The 24,451-nt window shown below is 49.5% G+C and overlaps 1 protein-coding gene across 1 annotated transcript in view; it reads left to right on the forward strand.

Annotated features, from left to right (window-relative positions):
• Positions 1–6,988: 6,988 nt before the first annotated feature.
• Positions 6,989–24,451, forward strand: part of ABHD3 (abhydrolase domain containing 3, phospholipase) — a 99,476-nt gene continuing 82,013 nt past the window's right edge. The window contains exons 1-2 of the mRNA XM_044295289.1: positions 6,989–7,210; positions 7,292–7,455. Coding sequence (XP_044151224.1) covers positions 7,052–7,210; positions 7,292–7,455 — 323 coding nt within the window. The 5' untranslated portion in view covers positions 6,989–7,051. The remainder of the gene's footprint in view (positions 7,211–7,291; positions 7,456–24,451) is intronic.

Here is a 24,451-nt window from a genome sequence, read left to right on the forward strand (position 1 = left end):
AAAGAAATGCAAACGCTGTGAGGGGGCACGTGTGAGCATTACTACTGTGAAGAGGGCACATATCTGGCATAACTACTGTGAGGTGGCACATATCTGGGCATAACTACTGTGAGCTGTGAGGAGGGTACATATCAGGGCATAACTACTGTGAAGAGGGCACATATCGGGGCATAACTACTGTGAGGAGGGCACATATCGGGGCATAACTACTGTGAGGAGGGCACATATCGGGGCATAACTACTGTGAAGAGGGCACATATCAGAGCATAACTACTGTGAAGAGGGCACATATCTGGGCATAACTACTGTGAGGGGGCATGTGTGAGCATTAAGTCTGTGAAGAGGGCACATATCTTGGCATTATTACTGTGAGGGGGCATGTGATGTATACATGTGTGTAATGTATGTAGTGCAGTATGTAGTGCAATATTATCACACACTGCACTACATACATTACACACATGTATACATCACATATTGCGCTGTCACCTTCTTCTGCAGGTCTACCTTGATGTCTGGTTTTTAGGCTTCAGTCAGATCCTCCACCGCCATGCTTGCGCCGTGTGCCCGACACTACCAGGAGCTGGCCCCTCCTCCTTTCATCTCCCGCCGGCTTCTCCTACAGCAGGGCGCTCTATCGCTCCAGTGCCCGCCCAATCTTAACAATCAGGGGTGTAGCTAGAAATGACTGGGCCCCATAGCAAAAATAATTATGGCCCCCCCCCACATACCTATCACCCCTTCCAGAGCTCCCACCCAAACACCCCTCCAGGACCTCCCACCCCAACATCCCCCTAAGTGTCCTCCACAGATCCCCCCCTTCAGTGTCCTCCACAGATCCCCCCTTCAGTGTCCTCCACAGATCCCCCCCTTCAGTGTCCTCCACAGATCCCCCCCCCTTCAGTGTCCTCCACAGATTCCCCCCCCTTCAGTGTCCTCCACAGATTCCCCCCCCTTCAGTGTCCTCCACAGATCCCCCCCCTTCAGTGTCCTCCACAGATCCCCCCCTTCAGTGTCCTCCACAGATCCCCCCCTTCAGTGTCCTCCACAGATCACCCCCTTCAGTGTCCTCCACAGATCACCCCCTTCAGTGTCCTCCACAGATCACCCCCTTCAGTGTCCTCCACAGATCCCCCCCCCTTCAGTGTCCTCCACAGATATCCCCCCCACCCAGAGCCGTTTCCTAGCTAATTTATTCACTGCACTTGCCTCTGTGAAATTGAAGAGAAGCGCCGAAATCTCGCACAGGCGCACTGGCAGAGGCCAGGTGCCATTTGCAGCGCGCCCTGTGCTGATAAAGTCCGGTCACTGCGCGGGCCACATGACACGGCTTCGCGGGCCGCAGGTTGGGCAGCACTGACTTAGTGCATAGGCTTTAGGAGTGTAGCAGTGTACCTGAACAATTGTAGCACCATGTGAATAAGGCCCTCCTTTATGTGATATACAGGCTGCATCGGAGTGCTTCTTTCTTGTAATTTTTTGGCAGCACTTACACTGTATATACAATTGAATATACAGGAAAGGATGTTTCCTAACAATTTTTCCTCTAAAAAGGTTGTTTTTTTGGGGGGGGGGGGGGTAGGGCGGGGTTTTCGATGTTTTTCTGTCGGTCTGTAAAAGTGGCGTACAACATGGTTCCCAGCAGCGACATTGGAGTCTAAGATGCCCCTGCTGTTCCTGATCGATTTCAGAGGTGTTTTCATCACTTTCAGACCTTTTCCTATGAACCAGCCACCCTCCCCTCATCCGAGAAGGGAGTGCCTGGTTGTCTCCTATTGACTTCCATTATACTCGGGTGCTATCATGTGATACTAGCAAAACTGTCGTGATATTTCCTGTTAGGAAGCACTATACTGGCCCATTGTTGTTTATTTGATCGAACAAAGTAATAGGAATATCCATTAATACACATATATCTCGCAGGTACTGTAACAACTATATATAAAAAAAGAAGTCTATCTAGCCTTCGCTGGACCGTCATTGGCTGTGGAACACACCCGAACTTCCGGTCCACGCTCCACAGTCATGCGCACCATATATCGCAAGAGCCAAGGTTCCTTAGTCTGAGATCACAACCCATGCGTCTCGGGACAGAATGCAAAGCGCTGCAACTTATCGGAGCAACAGATTATAATAATAACAGTGCGACTATCAGGAGAATTTAAAAAGCAATCGTAATCTTATGTCACGTGGGGGGAAAAAAAAACACTGCACAATGTCTATATAGACCATGCCACTAGGCCAGGATAAGGAAGTAGGTCACCTCCTATGCATCCCTAAATACAATTCCTGACCTCCTGACTGTATGAGCCAACCCTAATGGTGGGAGGGCTCATACCCGGAACCTTGGACCCCAATTCGCCCTGATGATAATGTAAGGAGAAAGAGACAACCGGTTCCTCAAAGACACAGAAGAACTGGAGTCTCCCACAGGCCTAGCAACAATGAAGGAGCAGAGAGCAAGCATAAACAAATAATGGCAGGTAAGAGCCCAGTGCAAACGAAACGCACTGGAACAACCACCACTTACCTGCCACAACGACAGGGTGGAACAACTACAGCTTGCTGACTTGTGGTTCACCCCTCAGGGAAACCATGGTACCCACTTCCGCAGGCACAGATAAATGTCAAACAACCATGCTGGACTACAAACACCAAATAGACCAGACATGGAACACCAAATGACATACAACAAACACCCTGTACATAAACCCACACCAAACATCATAAAACAGTTGAGGAAGGGTAAGGGGACACTGGGAAACATTGAGATGACATTGCCAAAGACCTTGATGTTCCACAAGGAGGCCCTCAAGGACAGGTGACACATCCAGAGAGAGCAAAGCTCCTACTCATACAAAGGCAGACATACAACTAACCTCAAGCTCAGAACTCCAGTGCCAAGAGGCCCAGCTCCACCTAGCACACTCCTATAACCTTAAACAAACAAAAATGGGAAGGATCACCAGCCTTAAAGGGGAAGTGTAAAAAAATGCTAACAACACGTTGCCACCAGCAACAAGCATGCAAGGCAAAAGTGTCATTGTCCACTACCACCAAACCATGACAGCCTTGACATATTGCATGAGTGAAAAAATATTGTATATTACATCTAAATGCTATAAATATGATAAAAGAATAAAAAGAATAAAAAAACTAAAGTAGTTGTGCTGATCTAGTGTACATGAATAAATCTATCCTTCATATGTAGTTCGATCATGGAGTCTTTAAGGCAAGTATGATCAATGAGTATGAACAGCCATGCACTCGTCCAATCTCCCTAAATCAACACATAAAAAGTGTAATAAAACCATAAAAACAGTATTAAAACCAAGGAAGAAGAAAAAAGGAGGACATTAAGCGGAAGAGACGACACAAGAGAATATAGAATAAGGACAGTAAAAAACAACTGTCCTATAGAAATGGGGCAAAACTGATTCTCAGCGCTTTGTGTTCCGGCCCGAGACGCATGGGGTGTGATCTCTGACTAAGGAATCTTGGCTCTTGCGATATTTGGTGCGCACGACTGTGGAGCGCGGACCGGAAGTTCGGGTGCGTTCCACAGCCGATGACGGTCCAGCGAGGGCTAGATAGACTTCTTTTAGTATATATAGTTGTTACAGTACCTGCGAGATATATGTGTATTAATGGATATTCCCATTACTTTGTTTGATCATATAAACAACAATGGGCCAGTATAGTGCTTCCTAACAGGAGATATCACATTTTTGCTAGTATCACATGAGAGGATATCACATGACCTCTTCCCTAGTATCACTTGATAATACTTGTTAGTATCACATGAGAGGATATCACATGGTAGATTTACTAGCATCACATGATAGGAAATCACATGACCTCTTCCCTAGTATCACTTGATAATACTTGTTAGTATCACATGAGAGGATATCACATGATAGTTCCAGATAGTATCACATGAGAGGAAATCACATGATAGTTTTACTAGCATCACATGATAGTACCAGATAGTATCACATGATAGGATATCACATGACCTCTCCACTAGTATCACATGATAGTACTTGTTAGTATCACATGAGAGGATATCACATGATAGTACCAGATAGTATCACATGATGGTAACACATGAAATAACTGATTGAGGTTTAGCCCAATACTCCCATGTGTTTTTAATTAGAGGTTATTAACAGGGTATAAATAGGCACAGTAATCAGTAGTATATTGAGATGGATGTAGCTCATTGAATATATATTTACCGCACTACCAATGTATTCTCTTTGCTTGCACGTGTATGCTGCTGTTATGGCTGTTTTTATATGTTCATGATTTGCATAATTTAATAAAGATATAGATTTTTGGTATTTGTCTGTTCTTTATTAGTGGGGGGACATTAATTCTTTTTGGTGTATAGATTAGTCTGGCCCCACTGGATCCCACTGACAGCATTAGTTGGTGGGCTCCATCTTTTGATGGGGAATTTTAAAACAGGCAAAAAACAGGAAAACTCCTTTAAAGCATAATGTTTTGTTTGAAAAAAAAAAAAGCATAAAAAGTGATGTTTGTGACTAAAATTCTGAGCCAAGCAGAAGCCGAGATACACAACACCTTCTAAAAATAAAAGGACAAGATGTGCAGAGTTCCCACGTCACATCTCCATGTTGACATGCACATGCTGCATTCACCGGAACTGAAGAGATCAAAAATCTCCACATTCCAGATGCTGTAAAATATTTGAGTTGACATGTTAGCAGATTAGATGCAGGGGTGATAAGAAAAATAAAAGCTCCCCTAAATGTGACAATTAGGGAGCGCATATCCACCCTGATTGGTAAGAGGGGTGATGACATGAAGACAAGTCATAATCACTAACTTTTCTGGAAGAGCTGGCAAATCTTCTGGGCACCCCTTATATTCCCCCTGGGTGCTGCTGCAGACATCCTGGCCTTAAACACTTAGGAGGGGAGCTAAGGTGCTGTCCGCATCCATATGTCCGTTCTGCAAATTACAGCACATGTCCTGTTCTGATCCACAAAATGAAGTCAATGGGTCAAGAACGGTATCCGTATTTTGTGGATCTACGGCTTGCGGACCTGTACAATACATACAATCGTGTACATGAGGTCTTAAGCTACTTTCACACTGGTGTTTCGGCTTTCCGTTTGGGAGATCCGTTCAGGGCTCTCACAAGCGGCCCAAAATGGATCAGTTTTGCCCTAATGCATTCTGAATGGAAAATGATCCGCTCAGAATGCATCAGTTTGCCTCCGTTCCGTCTCCATTCCGCTTTGGTGTCAGTCTGACGAAATTGAGCCAAACGGACCCGTCCTGACACACAATGTAAGTCAATGGGGACGGATCCGTTTTCTATGACACAATCTGGCACAATACAAAACGGATCCGTCCTCCATTGACTTTCAATGGTGTTCAAGACAGATCCGCTTTGGCAATGTTAAAGATAATACAAACAAATCCGTTCTGAACGGATGCAAACGATTGTATTATCTCGACGTATCCGTCTGTGCAGATCCATGACGGATCCGCACCAAACGCGGGTGTGAAAGTAGCCTTATTTACACATGGCCTTGCTTGGATGGCTTCCATTTATAATGGACCCCATAAAGCCATGCACGCCCTTGACTAAGGCCTTTTTCACATGAGCGAGTTTTCTGTCAGGGTGCGATGCGTGAAGCAAATATATAGCATCCGGACTGAATCCTGACATATTCGTTTCCTGTTTTATATTCTGCGTTTTTCACGCAGCCCTGGCCCCGTAGAAGTGAATGGGGGCTTCAGTGAAAAGCAGATTGCATCCGGATACAATGCGGTTTTCACTGCTGGTTGCTAGGAGATGTAGATTGTTAGCCTTCAGTTTTTTTTGCATGCGCATGAAAAACGTATCAAAAACTGATTGCACCTGTGCGGAAACAAATGAAACACTGAATGCAATCACAGACAAAACAGACTGAACTTGCGTGCAAAACCATCCGTTTTTTCCTGAACAGATCCTGACTTTATTCGTCTTATTCGCGGGTCCATTTGGGTATTTTGATTCTGCCATCAGTAGCACTGCCTGCTGCACTAAGGGCGTGTTCACAGCGGTGCTGTATAGGGACGCATACCGTAACGTCCATCACGCAACAGACACAAACGGCTGTAATGGAGTCCATCATGCAACCCGCCATTGTACCGGACAACAAAGCCCACCATACTGGACTATTCCGTTCCATGTTTTTGATGTACTCTGCTACAGGCCCCTAAGGGCTCATGCACATGGCCGTTCTGTTCTGCCATTTGCGGTCCCGAATGCACGGGCAACATCTGTGCGTATTCCGAGCCATCTTGAATGGGTCTGTGGTCCATCTCACCACAAAACAATAGAAAATGCTCAATTTTTTTTTACAGTATGGAGGCACGGAGAGAAACGACAGCGTGCTCCCGTACCGCGCCTTCCAGATTGCGGACTCATTCAAGTGAAAGGGTCCGAATCCAAGATGCGGTGAGCACACGGCGGGTGCCCACGTATAGTGGACCCCCTGTTTGCGAACCGCAATACAGGCATGGCTGGGTGCATGAGCCCTAATACAAATGTAAACAACCCCTATTACTGCCAAATGTGAGAGAAACCTTGAAGGACCCCAACCCAAAGGAACAAACCCAGGTGTGAACAGAAGCTTATACTCATAAGGAAATAATCTAGTGAGAGCATGAGGCTAAGGACTGCTGGACACAGACAGAACCGCTGACTGCTTCCTTGCCCCGGGCACGTGACTGGCACCCCCCCGGGCGGGCACACACTGGGGAGAGGACCCGGAGCCGATGTGACAGGACGAGGTGATGCTGCTTTGTCTGAGGTTCCTCCGCTCCTGCCCGCCGCTAATTGCCCACCCTGGGAGCGTTGGTCCAAGCTGATTGGCGGCAGTCGGTGAGTGGGCGGAGCTTCCGGACTTCCCAGGCGCTGATTGGTTAGAGGTGGAGCGTAGCACAATCTCCCCATCCCAGCGCCGGCTGGTGTGCTGCTCCTCGCCCGGTGTCCTTTGCATGTGGCTGAAGGGTGACAGCAGGAGGAACAATGCTGGGCATCATCAACCTGCAGGGGCTGACCCGGGAGCTGACACTCTACCTGGAGAGCCAAGTGCGCGTGGGTCTGTTCGGCTCCGGGGTGGGCTTGTCCTTGGTGCTGGGCTTTGGTGCAGCCTATGCCTGTTATTACCTCAGTGTCATCGCCAAGGTAAGAGATTGTCAGCCCGGGCATCCTGCCACCTGTACCATTCCCTGTGCCCGGGGTGTAATTGTCGCTTCTTGTCACCAGAGACCTCAGCTGGTGGCCGGGGGAGAAGCCTTATGTCGCTTCGTGAAGCAGCACTGCCCGGCGGTGACAGAAACTTACTACCCTACGATGTGGTGCTGGGAGGGCAGAGCCCAGACCCTGCTGAGACCATTCATCACTGTCAAGGCGCTAGTGCATTACAACAAGTGAGTACAGCTCCTCTAGCGTCCGCCTCCATGTGCCAGTGATGCCAGCCCTGCCCACCGGAGGAGTCTGCACCCCCACAATACCTTACCCCTCATCCTGCAACCTGGAGAAGGAGGGGGACGTGACGGGCTCCAGTGCCATGCACAACGCCCACTGGCGCCAATAATGGATTCAATCCTTGTGGATTAGGATTTATTAGGATCACCACCTGGACTGGATCCATCATTGGTTTTGCACCACCAGGCGTTCTGCATGGCAGTGGTGCCCATAGCATCCTCCTTCTGTGGATTCTGCTGACATCCAGACCCAGGTTATTGGGACGCGGCAGCACCCGATGTATCATACGCGGTCCTGTACCAGCTGTTGTTACACACTTAGGCCTAATGCACACGACCGTATGTATTTTGTGGTCCTCAAAAAACGGATCCGCCAAAAATACGGATGACGTCCATGTGCATTCTGTATTTTTCGGAACGGAACAGCTGGCCCCTAATAGTGCAGTACTATCCTTGTCCGTTATGTGGACAATAATAGCAATTTTTTTTGCGGAACAGACATACGGAAACGGAATGCACACAGAGTAACTTCGTTGCCCATAGCAGCAAATCAGATTCCATTTCATTTTCCAAAGGAGCTCTGAAAAATGAATGTTGGAATATGATTGGTTGCTACAGGCAAGTACCGTATTTTTCTCCCTATAAAACGCACCTGCCCATAAGACGCACCTAGATTTTAGAGGAGGAAAATAAGAGAGAAAAAAATTGGAACCAAAAGGTGTGCTTTTGGTGGGTTTTGAACTAATAGTGGTCTGTGGATGACTCTATTATGGAGGATCTGTGGGTGACACTGTTATGGAGGATCTGTGGATGACACACTGTTATGGGGGATCTGTGGATGACACTTATGTAGGGGATCTGTGGATTACACTATTATGGAGTATCTGTGGATGACACAATGTTATGGGGGGATCTGTGGATGACACAATGTTATGGGGGATCTGTGGATGACACACTGTTATGGGGGGATCTGTGGATGACACACTGTTATGGGGGATCTGTGGATGACGCACTGTTATGGGGGATCTGTGGATGACGCACTGTTATGGGATTTCTGTGGATGACACACTGTTATGGGGAGGGGGATCTGTGGATGGCACTGTTATGGGGGATCTTTGGATGACACACTGTTATGGGGGATCTGTGGATGACACACTGTTATGGGGGATCTGTGGATGACACACTGTTATGGGGGATCTGTGGATGACGCACTGTTATGGGATTTCTGTGGATGACACACTGTTAGGCCCCTTTCACACGGGCGAGATTTCCGTGCGGGTGCGATGCGTGAGTTGAACGCACTACACCCGCACTGAATCCTGACCCATTCATTTCTATGGGGCTGTTCACATGAGCGGTGATTTTCACGCATCACTTATGCGTTGCGTGAAAATCGCAGCATGTTCTATATTCTGCGTTTTTCACGTAACGCAGGCCCCATAGAAATGAATGGGGTTGCGTGAAAATCGCAAGCATCCGCAAGCAAGTGCGGATGCGGTGCGATTTTCACGCATGGGTTCTAGGTGACAGTCTATTCACTGTATTATTTTCCCTTATAACATGGTTATAAGGGAAAATAATAGCATTCCGACTACAGAATGCTTAGTATAATGGTGCTGGGAGGGTTAAAAAAAATAAAAAAGTTAACTCACCTTATCCCCATGATCGCCTAGTTCCCGGTCGGTCTCTTCTTTAGCTGTGGCTAAAGGACCTTTGGTGATGTCAGATCACATGCTCCATCACCATGGTGATGGACCATGTGATTGGAGCATGTGATCTGACATCACCAAAGGTCATTCAGCCCAAGCCCACAGCTAGAGAAGAGACCGACCGGGAACTACACGATCTTGGGGATAAGGTGAGTTAACGTTTTTATTTTTTTTTAACCCTTCCAGCACTATTATACTAAGCATTCTGTATTCAGAATGCTATTATTTTCCCTTATAACCATGTTATAAGGGAAAATAATAGAATCTTCAGAACATCAATCCCAAGCCCGAACTGCTGTGAAGAAGTTCGGGTTTGGGTACCAAACATGCGCGATTTTTCTCACGCGAGTGCAAAACGCATGACAATGTTTTGCACTCGCGCGGAAAAATCGCGGGTGTTTCCGCAACGCACCCGCACATTTTTCCGCAACGCCCGTGTGAAACCAGCCTTATGGGGAGGGGGATCTGTGGATGGCACTGTTATGGGGGATCTTTGCATGACACACTGTTATGGGGGATCTGTGGATGACACACTGTTATGGGGGATCTGTGGATGACACACTGTTATGGGGGATCTGTGGATGACACACTGTTATGGGGGATCTGTGGATGACACACTGTTATGGGGGATCTGTGGATGACGCACTGTTATGGGATTTCTGTGAATGACACACTGTTATGGGGAGGGGGATCTGTGGATGGCACTGTTATGGGGGATCTGTGGATGACGCACTGTTATGGGATTTCTGTGGATGACACACTGTTATGGGGAGGGGGATCTGTGGATGGCACTGTTATGGGGGATCTTTGCATGACACACTGTTATGGGGGATCTGTGGATGATGCACTGTTATGGGGATTTGTGGATGACGCACTGTTATGGGATTTCTGTGAATGACACACTGTTATGGGGAGGGGGATCTGTGGATGGCACTGTTATGGGGGATCTTTGGATGACACACTGTTATGGGGGATCTGTGGATGACACACTGTTATGGGGGATCTGTGGATGACGCACTGTTATGGGATTTCTGTGGATGACACACTGTTATGGGGAGGGGGATCTGTGGATGGCACTGTTATGGGGGATCTTTGCATGACACACTGTTATGGGGGATCTGTGGATGACACACTGTTATGGGGGATCTGTGGATGACACACTGTTATGGGAGATCTGTGGATGACACACTGTTATGGGGGATCTGTGGATGACACACTGTTATGGGGGATCTGTGGATGACACACTGTTATGGGGGATCTGTGGATGACACACTGTTATGGGGGATCTGTGGATGACGCACTGTTATGGGATTTCTGTGGATGACACACTGTTATGGGGAGGGGGATCTGTGGATGGCACTGTTATGGGGGATCTTTGCATGACACACTGTTATGGGGGATCTGTGGATGATGCACTGTTATGGGGATTTGTGGATGATGCACTGTTATGGGGATTTGTGGATGACGCACTGTTATGGGATTTCTGTGAATGACACACTGTTATGGGGAGGGGGATCTGTGGATGGCACTGTTATGGGGGATCTTTGGATGACACACTGTTATGGGGGATCTTTGGATGACACACTGTTTTGGGGGAATCTGTGGATGACACACTGTTTTGGGGGAATCTGTGGATGACACACTGTTATGGGGAGGGGGATCTGTGGATGGCACTGTTATGGGGGATCTTTGCATGACACACTGTTATGGGGGATCTTTGCATGACACACTGTTATGGGGGATCTGTGGATGATGCACTGTTATGGGGATTTGTGGATGATGCACTGTTATGGGGATTTGTGGATGACGCACTGTTATGGGATTTCTGTGAATGACACACTGTTATGGGGAGGGGGATCTGTGGATGGCACTGTTATGGGGGATCTTTGGATGACACACTGTTATGGGGGATCTTTGGATGACACACTGTTTTGGGGGAATCTGTGGATGACACACTGTTATGGGGAGGGGGATCTGTGGATGGCACTGTTATGGGGGATCTTTGCATGACACACTGTTATGGGGGATCTTTGCATGACACACTGTTATGGGGGATCTGTGGATGACACACTGTTATGTGGGATCTGTGGATGACACTTATGTAGGGGATCTGTGGATTACACTATTATGGAGTATCTGTGGATGACACAATGTTATGGGGGGATCTGTGGATGACACAATGTTATGGGGGATCTTTGCATGACACACTGTTATGGGGGATCTGTGGATGACACACTGTTATGGGGGATCTGTGGATGACACACTGTTATGGGGGATCTGTGGATGACACACTTATGGGGGATCTGTGGATGACACACTTATGGGGGATCTGTGGATGACACACTTATGGGGGATCTGTGGATGACACACTGTTATGGGGGATCTGTGGATGACGCACTGTTATGGGATTTCTGTGGATGACACACTGTTATGGGGAGGGGGATCTTTGGATGACACACTGTTATGGGGGATCTTTGGATGACACACTGTTATGGGGGATCTTTGGATGACACACTGTTATGGGGGAATCTGTGGATGACACACTGTTATGGGATTTCTGTGGATGACACACTGTTATGGGGAGGGGGATCTGTGGATGGCACTGTTATGGGGGATCTTTGCATGACACACTGTTATGGGGGATCTGTGGATGACACACTGTTATGGGGGATCTGTGGATGACACACTGTTATGGGGGATCTGTGGATGACACACTGTTATGGGGGATCTGTGGATGACACACTGTTATGGGGGATCTGTGGATGACACACTGTTATGGGGGATCTGTGGATGAAACACTGTTATGGGGGATCTGTGGATGACACACTGTTATGGGGGATCTGTGGATGACACACTGTTATGGGGGGATCTGTGGATGACACACTGTTATGGGGGATCTGTGGATGACACACTGTTATGGGGGATCTGTGGATGACACACTGTTATGGGGAGGTGGATCTGTGGATGGCACTGCTATGGGGAGGGGATCCGTGGATGGCACTGTTATGGGGGATCTGTGTATGGCACTGTTATGGGGAGGGGGATCTGTGTATGGCACTGTTATGGGGGATCTGTGTATGGCACTGTTATGGGGAGGGAGATCTGTGGATGGCACTTTTATGGGGAGGGGGATCTGTGGATGGCACTTTTATGGGGAGAGGGATCTGTGGAAGGCACTGTTATGGGGAGGGGGATCTGTGTATGGCACTGTTATGGGGAGGGGGATCTGTGTATGGCACTGTTATGGGGAGGGGGATCTGTGTAAGGCACTGTTATGGGGAGGGGGATCTGTGTATGGCACTGTTATGGGGAGGGGGATCTGTGTAAGGCACTGTTATGGGGAGGGGTTCTGTGTATGGCACTGTTATGGGGGATCTGTGGATGGCACTGTTATGGGGAGGGGTTCTGTGTATGGCACTGTTATGGGGGATCTGTGGATGGCACTGTTATGGGGAGGGGGATCTGTGGATGGCACCCTGTTATGGGAGATCTGTGGATGGCACTGTTATGGGGATCTGTGGATGGCACTGTTATGGGGAGGGGGGATCCCCTCCCCATATATAGAATCTTATGCTATATATGTGTCATCCACAGATTCCCCCCCCCCCCCATAACAGTGTCCCCCAATACACCGGGCCCCTCTGCTCACAGCAGTATTCATATGTAAACTGTAATCCTTAACCTCTTCTTAACTTTAGTTAAAGTAGCGCTATACCGTGTACTACTACTTACTATCAAGCTCCCGTACCGTAGCAGGCAGAGCGGCCGGCAGCGTAACGTCACTCACTCACGTCACGCGCATGATCCGTCTGCTTCATTCATAAAGTGGGAGGAGCATGCGCGGAACGTGAGTGAGTGACGTTACGCTGTCGGCCGCTCTGCCTGCTACGGGTGCTTGATAGTAAGTAGTAGTACACGGTATAGCGCTACTTTACCTAAAGTTAAACAGAGGTTAAGGATTACAGTTTACGATTCCAGCAGTTGCCAGTCTCCAGCCCCTCCTCCGTCCCCCTGATACATCGCCGCGCTGTGCAGCATCGCAGCCGGCGATGTGTCAGTGTTAGCGATGTAAAAATGGCAGCATGGGCCCCATAAGACACACTGCCATTTCCCCCCACACTTTTTGCAGACAAGAATAGGCAGTTCTATGGGGGGGTGCCGGCCGGACGTGTGAATGGACCCTTACCCTGTACTAGATTTCAGAGCTAGGAGCGATGACACGGGAGAAGCCATGGACTCTCAATCAAACAAGAGGTGGGGACGCTGGGCGGCGTTACTGATGGTCCGCCCATGGTGCACTTAAATACTAATTTGCATTCAAATATATTAAGGGGTTCATTTATTAAGACCGGCGTTTCAGAGTTATGTAGAGGCATAAATGACCCCCTAAGTGTTTGTTTTCTCAGGATTACAGGGCAGGATTTTCCCAAGAAAGGTATGTTTGTGATTCAGGGAAACCGACCCCTACATCACAATATGCTTACTTGGAACCTGTGGACTCCCTTTAAAACGTTGCTATCTCCTCAGCGCATTACCCTATGGAAGCAGTGGACGTGTCGATGACAGATGAAGGCCACGTGTGGATGGACAGTCATACTACCGTTTGTCCATCCCTGTACTGACAATTGCTGCTTACACGTGCAGGTCACGAGCGCCGATTGAAATGCTGTTGTCATCAGTCAGTGCTTATTATCAGGCAGAATATCTGCCCGTGTAAGCATCTCGAGCATTTAGACAGTCATTTTAGGTACTTTGGAGGCTCTGAAAAACTAAACATGGGTACCATTAGTGTTATGGATCTGCCTCCCACAGAGCTATATCATCAGTTTCAAACATGTTATGTAGGTGACAGACACCTTTAAAGAGTAACTAAACCTTTACATAAACTTTTAACGTGTTGTCCCTAATGCCCTAATAAAACTCTCTCTAATATACTTTATTTATTTATTTTCTATTTTTACTCCACTTTTCCCTGCCTAAATCCTTGAGCAGTCTGGTATTGAAGTCCTCTCTATAAAGCTCTGACCTTGATAACGATCTACATGAGTCCGGGACCTTCTTGCTCTCATACATGTGGACTATAGACATGTCTTGAAGATCACTATATGAGTATATCTGAGCCAAGATTGGACAATCTTCCAGCTTACCTCAGACTCAGCCAGGTGCAAGAATCATGGCCGCTCTATGTGTGTCATCTCATGACGTCTGGACTGTCTAAATGCTCGAGATGCTTACACGGGCAGATATTCTGCCTGATAATAAGCTCTGATTGATGACAACAGCATTTCAATCGGCGCTCGTGACCTGCACGTGTAAGCAGCAATTGTCAGTACAGGGATGGACAAACGGTAGTATGACTGTCCATCCACACGCGGCCTTCATCTGTCATAGACACGTCCACTGCTTCCACAGGGTAATGCGCTGAGGAGATAGCAACGTTTTAAAGGGAGTCCACAGGTTCCAAGTAAGCATATTGTGATGTAGGGGTCGGTTTCCCTGAATCACAAACATACCTTTCTTGGGAAAATCCTGCCCCAGTGCCCTGTAATCCTGAGAAAACACTTAGGGGGTCATTTACTCCTCTACACAACTGTGCGCTTAAAACTCAGTTCTCTGTACACCGCTGACAGCTCAGTTGTGTATGGAGTACACAGTACATTTTATCAATGGGGCAGCAGCAGCGCTGTGAGTACGGGCAGGAGCGCATATTACCCGTACTCCCCGGACGATAACTAACTCTTGGCATAGCACATGGGTACCCTGGGAGCGCCATGGCTTTCTCTCCTCTTTTCCTAGGCCAGTAATGACACGTTCATGCATCACGTGGTCTAGGAGCAGCTCAACCCTATTCAAGTGAAGCAATAGGGTACCAAGCACAGCCGCTATGCGATGTACGAATCTGTGCTCGGTGAACTTCAAGAAAGTCACGGTGCTTACAGTAGCGCCGGTGCCTTCATATAAGAGCTGATCGGCAGGGATACCAGGTGTCGGACCCCCACCGATCAGATACTGATGACCTATCCACAGGATAGGTCATCAGTATAAAAATCTTAGAAAACTCTTTTAGAGGGGTTGGCCACCTTTTGGGGGCTTTTCGGACCCCCTGATCCTTGGCAGACCTGCAAAGAACAGCATACTTACCTGCTCCCTGCTGTCGGGTCCTTTTCTCTCCGGCTGCCTTGCTTGAGTCCCCCACTGTCTATATCCACTTTGACACTGCTGCAGGCATTCGCTGGCTGCAGGAGTGACCTGCTGTCCTTGTGTCGTGTCAATTGGTCACATGACTCCAGGGGAGCTGGTCACCGCTGTGGCCAATGATTGGCTGCAGAGGTGTCAAAGTGGATAATGACTGTGGACATTAGAAGATGTTTGCAAAAAAAAAAGCTTTCATGAGCGATGAATGATTGAGTTTACACCCAACATGTGACCCATGATCTGACAACCGTTCTGATGACACATTATTGGAGCGTTCACCTGATTCACTGCAGTTACACACAATGTACATCAGGCAGCTACAGGGTCTTATTTGCGGTGGTGATCACCATTTGCAGATCAGTTATTATCGCTATAGTCATGCGGCATTCATTTCTACATACACACACCTTTAGTTTATGGATGCTACAGTGACTCATGAGCCTATCATATAAAATACTGGCTTACTAATGTCCCCATTAACACAGTGAGCCGGTCATACCAGTTACTCCTCCATGACCAGTTTATCCACTACATCTCCACCGTGATCAGCTATCTAGATCTGGCCACACTATCATCAGGGATAACCTTCCACTTGTGTGATAACTGGAACTTATCTCTGCAGAACCAATACAGTTATTACTATTATCACTGTCGTAAGATGGCTAACAGCTAGGTCAACCAACTCTAGTTTAACCACCTCAGCTCCCCTAGCTTAAACCCCCTTAATGACCAGGCCACTTTTTACAATTCTGCACTACACTAGTTTCACGGTTTATTGCTTGGTCATACAACTTACCACCCAAATGAATTTTACCTCCTTTTCTTCTCACTAATAGAGCTTTCATGTGGTGGTATTTCATTGCTGCTGACATTTTTACTTTTTTTGATATTAATTAAAATTGACCGAAATTTTTGCAAAAAAAACTTTCTGTTGTAAAATTTTTCAATTAAAACTACATTTCTATATAATGCAATAAGTGTATATGTATTGGTTTGGGTAAAAGTTATAGCGTTTACAAACTCTGGTGCAAAAATGTGAATTTACGCACTTTGACTTTCTGAGCACCTGTCATGTTTCCTGAGGTTCTACAATGACAGTAGAAACACCCCACAAATTTCGGAAAGTAGACACCCTAAGGTATTCGCTGATTGGCATAGTGAGTTCATGGAAGTTTTTATTTTTTGTCACAAGTTAGCGGAATATGATATATATTTTTTTTCTTACAAAGTCTCATATTCCACTAACTTGTGACAAAAAATACAATTTTAGGTATTCCGTGAGGGCCATGGCGAGTTCCTAGAATATATATTTTTTGGCACAAGTTAGCGGAAAATGATTTTGTAAGAGAAAAAAAAATAATAATTTCCGCTAACTTGTGCCAAAAAAAAATATTCTAGGAACTCGCCATGCCCCTCACGGAATACCTTGGGGTGTCTTCTTTCCAAAATGGGGTCACATGTGGGGTATTTATACTGCCCTGGCATTTTAGGGGCCCTAAAGCGTGAGAAGAAGTCTGGAATATAAATGTCTAACATTTTTTTACGCATTTGGATTCCGTGAGGGGTATGGTGAGTTCATGTGAGATTTTATTTTTTGTCACAAGTTAGTGGAATATGAGACTTTGTAAGAAAAAACAAAAAAAAGATTTCCGCTAACTTGTGCCCGCCAAAAAAAAATCTTCTATGAACTCGCTATGCCCCTCAAAAGTGATCTTTATAGCGCCGCAGCGATTTTACAGTGTTTTTGCAGTGATCAGAAAAAAAATATTCTGTCACTGCGGTGGGGCGGACTGAACGTAAGTGTGCGCACAAGATCAGGCCTGATCGGGCGAACACTGTATTTTTTGTAGAACCTATAGAACATGTCCTATTCTTGTCCGCAATTGCGGACAAGAAAAGGCATTTTCTATATAGTTCTGGCAAAATGCGGAAAGCACATTGCCGGTGTCCGTGTTTTGCGGATCCGTGGATCCGCAAAACACATACGGACGTCTGAATGGAGCCTTACAGGGGGGCGATCAATGACAGGGTGGTGATCAGGGGTTAATAAGGGGTTAATAAGTGGCGGGTGGGGGGGGGGGGTGTAGTGTAGTGTAGAGTGTAGTGTAGTGTGGTGCTTGGTGCTACTTATTACAGAGCTGCCTGTGTCCTCTGGTGTTCGATCCAAGCAAAAGGGACCACCAGAGGACCAGGTAGCAGGTATATCAGACGCTGTTAACAAAACAGCGTCTGATATACCTTTCAAGGGTTAAAAAAAAAAATCGCATCTACAGCCTGCCAGCGAATGATCGCCGCTGGCAGGCTGTAGATCAACTAGTTTACCTTCGGATCCTGTGAACGCGCGCTCCTGTGAGCACGCATTCACAGGAAATCTCGCGTCTCGCAAAATGACGCACCAGCGCGTCAAGGAGGAATAACCCGCCGCCCGCAGGACGCAATCCTGCGTTAGGCGGTCGGGTATCGGTTAAAGGGCACCTGTCACCATCAAAATGCAGTGCAGGCAGCATGTTATAGAGCAGGAGGAGCTGAGCAGATCGATGTATAGTCTTATGGGAAAAGATTGAGTATAATTTGTGTTTTATTCATCTAAATCTCTGCTCATTCTGAGCAAAGAAGAGCGAACTGGGCTCGAACTGCTCTGTCTGAACCCGGTTCATTCCTAACATTCATCCATCCATATCAGTTCCATATAACTTGCATGGCGAATGCACAAGACTAAGAAGTCTCGCGTTCCTGTGGGCCATATCTACAAAGCTTCATCGGAGCCCATACATGTTATACTTGTACGGAACTGCTATGGATGAATGAATGTTAGGTATCCGGGTTCAGACAGAGCATGGAAGGATGTTAATATCTGATAGGACCGCTGACATGAGCAGAGATATAGATGAATAAATTACCAGTCTTACTGAATCTTTTCCCATAAAACTATATACCAATCTGCTCAGCTCCCCTTGTTCTACAGTCCTGATCAAAAGTTTAAGACCAACTGAAAAATGGCAAAAAATCTTATTTTACATTGTTGGATCTTAACAAGGTTCCTAGTAGAGCTTCAACATGCAACAAGAAGAAATGTGAGTGAGACAAAACATTTTTGGAGCATTCAATTAATTGAAAATAACGAATAAACTGAAACAGGCAGTTTTTCAGCTGATCAAAAGTTTAGGACCACATGCCTTTAAAAGGCCAAATCTGTGCAAAGATGTGGATTCATTGTCATTTCCTGTCAGGTAGTCACACGTTGTGATGGCAAAGTCAAAAAAACTCTCCCTTTTTGAACGTGGTCGGGTTGTTTAACTGCATAAGGCTGCTTTCACACTAGCGTTCGCTGGTCCGTTCGTGAGCTCCGTTTGAAGGGGCTCACGAGCGGACCCGAACGCAGCCGTCCAGCCCTGATGCAGTCTGAATGGAGCGGATCCGCTCAGACTGCATCAGTCTGGCGGCGTTCAGCCTCCGCTCCGCTCGCCTCCGCACGGTCAGGCGGACAGCTGAACGCTGCTTGCAGCGTTCGGGTGTCCGCCTGGCCGTGCGGAGGCGTGCGGATCCGTGCGGATCCGTCCAGACTTACAATGTAAGTCAATGGGGACGGATCCGTTTGAAGATGTCACCCTGTGGCTCAATCTTCAGGCGGATCCGTCCCCCATTGACTTTACATTGAAAGTCTGAACGGATCCGTCCGAGGCTATTTTCACACTTAGCTTTTTTTTAGCTAATATAATGCAGACGGATCCGTTCTGAACGGAGCCTCCGTCTGCATTATTATGAGCAGATCCGTTCAGAACGGATCCGCCCGAACACTAGTGTGAAAGTAGCCTAAGCAGGGTCTCTCACAGCGCGCCATCGCTGCTGAGGTGGGACGCACTAAGACAGTAATTTGGAATTTCTTAAAGGGAACCTGTCACCTGGATTTTGGGTATAGAGCTGAGGACATGGGTTACTAGATGGCCGCTAGCACATCCGCAATACCCAGTCCCCATAGCTCTGTGTGCTTTTATTGTGTATAAAACCCGATTTGATACATATGCAAATTAACCTGAGATGAGTCAGAGCTTGAAAATATGACTGACTCTTCTATGGTCACACAAGTAAGATATGACTCTTATGTTAATTTGCATATGTATCAAATCGTTTTTTTTTACACAATAAAAGCACACAGAGCTATGTGGACTGGATATTGAGGATGTGCTAGCGGCCATCTAGCAACCCACGTCCTCAGCTCTATACACAAAATCCCGGTGACAGGTTCCCTTTAAATGATCCTGATTATCCTGGGTTATGGAACAAAAAAGTCAAGTGGAAGACCCAAAAAAATGTCATCAGCACTGAGCCAGAGGATCCAATTGGCTGTCAGTCAAGACACTGGATGATCCTCGACCCAAATTAAGGCCCTTACTGGTGCTGACTGCAGCCCCATAACCATCAGACGGCATCTGAGACTGAAGGGCTTCAAAAACAAAAAACGTCTTCAAAGACCTCGTCTCCTTGAACGCCACAGAACTGCTCGTTTGGACTTTGCAAGAGAGCACCAAACATGGGACATTCAAAGGTGGAAGAAAGTTTTATTCTCTGATGAGAATTTTTTTTACCTTGATGTTCCTGATGGTTTCCAGCGTTACTGGCATGACAAGCAGATCCCACCTGAGATGTTTTCTACGCGCCACAGTGGAGGGGGCGCCATAATGGTCTGGGTTCCTTCAGTGGAACAATGGAGCTTCAGGAAGTCCAGGGGCGTCAAACGGCCGCTGGCTATGTCCAGATGTTGCAGAGAGCATTCCTCATGACTGAGGGCCCTCGTCTGTGTGGTAACGACTGGGTTTTTTAACAGGACAATGCTACAGTACACAATGCCCGCAGGACATGGGACTTCTTCCAGGAGAATAACATCTCTCTTTTGGCCCATCCTGCGTGTTCCCCTGATCTAAATCCAATTGAGAACCTTTGGGGATGGATGGCAAGGGAAGTTTACAAAAACGGACAACAGTTCCAGACAGTAGATGGCCTTCGTGCGGCCGTCTTCACCACTTGGAGAAATGTTCCCACTCACCTCATGGAAACGCTCGCATCAAGCATGCCGAAACAAATTTTTGAAGTGATAAACAATAATGGCAGAGCTACTCATTACTGAGTTCATGTTTGGAAGTTGGATTTCTGTTTTGGGGGGGGGGGGGGGGGTTAGTTTTTTTTTGGGAGGTGTGGTCCTAAACTTTTGATCAGCTGAAAAACAGCCTGTTTCAGTTTATTCGTTTTCATAAAATTGAATGCTCAAAAAATGTTTTGTCTCACTCCCATTTCTTCTTGTTGCATGTTGAAGCTCTACTTGGAACTAGGGCTGAAACGATTATTCGAATAACTCGATTAAATCGAGTCAAAAAATTCATCGATGCAGTTTCCCTGCATCGAGGAATCGTTTACATCACGTGATCACGGAGCGGGAGTGAAATTAAGCGTCTCACTCACCGCTTCCGTGTCCTCCGGAGGCCAGAGAGGCAGGACTGAGCCGGCCGGCACAGCGGAGGGAGGAGGAGGGAGTCTCTCCCTCCCCACTGTGCGCGGCTGCCGCTGAAGACCAATGAGGACAGAGTAGGAGGAGGAGGGGAGGGACTGTGGCCACTGCGCCACCAATGAATGTGCCGGCCATATCCCACAGGGTCCCCCTCCTCCCCCCCATCATTGGTGGCAGTGTCAGTTCCGATCGGAGCCCCAGCAGTGTAATGCTGGGGCTCCGATCGGTTACCATGGCAGCCAGGACGCTACTGAAGTCCTGGCTGCCATGGTATGTTAGTGAGCAGAGAGCAGCGCATTATACTCACGTGCGCTGTGGCCGCCGGTCGCTCCTTCTTCTGTCTGTGCGGCGGATTGCTAATGCTTACAACATTAGCAATGCGCCACACAGACCTATGAGAAGGAGCGACCGCCGGCCACAGCGCACGTGAGTATAATGCGCTGCTCTCTGCTCACTAACATACCATGGCAGCCAGGACTTCAGTAGCGTGACTCCTGGCTGCCACGGTAACCGATCGGAGCCCCAGCATTACACTGCTGTGGCTCCGATCGGAACTGACACTGCCACCAATGATGGGGGGGAGGAGGGGGACCCTGTGGCCACTGCCACCAATGATTAATACTGGGGAGGGAGGGGGGGTTGCGTTACCAGAGGGGGCAGGCAGATCAGAGGCTGGGGGGAGGGGGGGGAGGCAGATCAGAGGCTGGGGGGAGGGGGGGGAGGCAGATCAGAGGCTGGGGGGAGGCAGATCAGAGGCTGAGGGCAGCCAAATCAGAGGCTGGGGGCAGGCAGATCAGAGGCTGGGGGCAGGCAGATCAGAGGCTTGTATAAAGTTATTGGTTTAGAGAGGGGTTAATGAAGGCACCTCCAAGGCTGGGGGGGGGAGGCAGATCAGAGGCTGGGGGGGGAGGCAGATCAGAGGCTGGGGGGGGAGGCAGATCAGAGGCTGGGGGGGGGGAGGCAGATCAGAGGCTGGGGGGGGAGGCAGATCAGAGGCTGGGGGGGGAGGCAGATCAGAGGCTGGGGGCAGCCAGATCAGAGGCTGGGGGCAGCCAGATCAGAGGCTGGGGGCAGGCAGATCAGAGGCTGGGGGCAGGCAGATCAGAGGCTGGGGGGAGGCAGATCAGAGGCTGAGGGCAGCCAAATCAGAGGCTGGGGGCAGGCAGATCAGAGGCTGGGGGGAGGCAGATCAGAGGCTGAGGGCAGCCAAATCAGAGGCTGGGGGCAGGCAGATCAGAGGCTGGGGGCAGGCAGATCAGAGGCTGGGGGCAGGCAGATCAGAGGCATGTATAAAGTTATTGGTTTAGAGAGGGGTTAATGAAGGCACCTCCAAGGCTGGGGGGGGCAGGCAGATCAGAGGCTGGGGGGGGGAGGCAGATCAGAGGCTGGGGGCAGCCAGATCAGAGGCTGAGGGCAGCCAGATCAGAGGCTGGGGGCAGCCAGATCAGAGGCTGGGGGCAGCCAGATCAGAGGCTGGGGGCAGCCAGATCAGAGGCTGGGGGCAGGCAGATCAGAGGCTGGGGGCAGGCAGATCAGAGGCTGGGGAAGAGGCAGATCAGAGGCTGGGGGCAGCCAGATCAGAGGCTGGGGGCAGCCAGATCAGAGGCTGGGGGAGAGGCAGATCAGAGGCTGGGGAAGAGGCAGATCAGAGGCTGGGAAGAGGGCAGATCAGAGGCAGATCAGAGGCTGGGGAAGAGGCAGATCAGAGGCTGGGGAAGAGGCAGATCAGAGGCTGGGGGAGAGGCAGATCAGAGGCTGGGGGGGGCAGGCAGATCAGAGGCTGGGGGGGGCAGGCAGATCAGAGGCTGGGGGGGGCAGGCAGATCAGAGGCTGGGGGGGGGCAGGCAGATCAGAGGCTGGGGGGGGGCAGGCAGATCAGAGGCTGGGGGGGGAAGGCAGATCAGAGGCTGGGGGGTGAGGCAGATCAGAGGCTGGGGGGTGAGGCAGATCAGAGGCTGGGGGCAAGCAGATCAGAGGCTGGGGGGAGGCAGATGGAGAGAGAGTGGTTAATGGAGGCTGCAAGCACCACCTTGGCATGTATAAAGTTATTGGTTTAGAGAGGGGTTAATGAAGGCACCTCCAAGGCTAGGGGGGAGGCAGATCAGAGGCTGGGGGCAGGCAGATCAGAGGCTGGGGGGGGGAGGCAGATCAGAGGCTGGGGGGAAGGCAGATCAGAGGCTGGGGGGGGAAGGCAGATCAGAGGCTGGGGGGGAGGCAGATCAGAGGCTGGGGGGGGGAGGCAGATCAGAGGCTGGGGGGGGAGGCAGATCAGAGGCTGAGGGCAGCCAAATCAGAGGCTGGGGGCAGGCAGATCAGAGGCTGGGGGCAGGCAGATCAGAGGCTGGGGGCAGGCAGATCAGAGGCATGTATAAAGTTATTGGTTTAGAGAGGGGTTAATGAAGGCACCTCCAAGGCTGGGGGGGGGCAGGCAGATCAGAGGCTGGGGGGGGGGAGGCAGATCAGAGGCTGGGGGCAGCCAGATCAGAGGCTGAGGGCAGCCAGATCAGAGGCTGGGGGCAGCCAGATCAGAGGCTGGGGGCAGCCAGATCAGAGGCTGGGGGCAGCCAGATCAGAGGCTGGGGGCAGGCAGATCAGAGGCTGGGGGCAGGCAGATCAGAGGCTGGGGAAGAGGCAGATCAGAGGCTGGGGGCAGCCAGATCAGAGGCTGGGGGCAGCCAGATCAGAGGCTGGGGGAGAGGCAGATCAGAGGCTGGGGAAGAGGCAGATCAGAGGCTGGGGAAGAGGCAGATCAGAGGCTGGGGAAGAGGCAGATCAGAGGCTGGGGAAGAGGCAGATCAGAGGCTGGGGAAGAGGCAGATCAGAGGCTGGGGGAGAGGCAGATCAGAGGCTGGGGGAGAGGCAGATCAGAGGCTGGGGGCAGGCAGATCAGAGGCTGGGGGGGGCAGGCAGATCAGAGGCTGGGGGGGGCAGGCAGATCAGAGGCTGGGGGGGGCAGGCAGATCAGAGGCTGGGGGGGGCAGGCAGATCAGAGGCTGGGGGGGGAAGGCAGATCAGAGGCTGGGGGGTGAGGCAGATCAGAGGCTGGGGGGTGAGGCAGATCAGAGGCTGGGGGGTGAGGCAGATCAGAGGCTGGGGGCAAGCAGATCAGAGGCTGGGGGGAGGCAGATGGAGAGAGAGTGGTTAATGGAGGCTGCAAGCACCACCTTGGCATGTATAAAGTTATTGGTTTAGAGAGGGGTTAATGAAGGCACCTCCAAGGCTAGGGGGGAGGCAGATCAGAGGCTGGGGGCAGGCAGATCAGAGGCTGGGGGGGGAAGGCAGATCAGAGGCTGGGGGGGGGAAGGCAGATCAGAGGCTGGGGGGAAGGCAGATCAGAGGCTGGGGGGGGAAGGCAGATCAGAGGCTGGGGGGGAGGCAGATCAGAGGCTGGGGGGGGAGGCAGATCAGAGGCTGGGGGGGGAGGCAGATCAGAGGCTGGGGGGGGAGGCAGATCAGAGGCTGGGGGGGGAGGCAGATCAGAGGCTGGGGGGGGAGGCAGATCAGAGGCTGGGGGGTGAGGCAGATCAGAGGC

Source organism: Bufo gargarizans, chromosome 5 (assembly GCF_014858855.1).
Source record: "Bufo gargarizans isolate SCDJY-AF-19 chromosome 5, ASM1485885v1, whole genome shotgun sequence".
NCBI classification, from domain to species: Eukaryota; Metazoa; Chordata; class Amphibia; order Anura; family Bufonidae; genus Bufo; species Bufo gargarizans.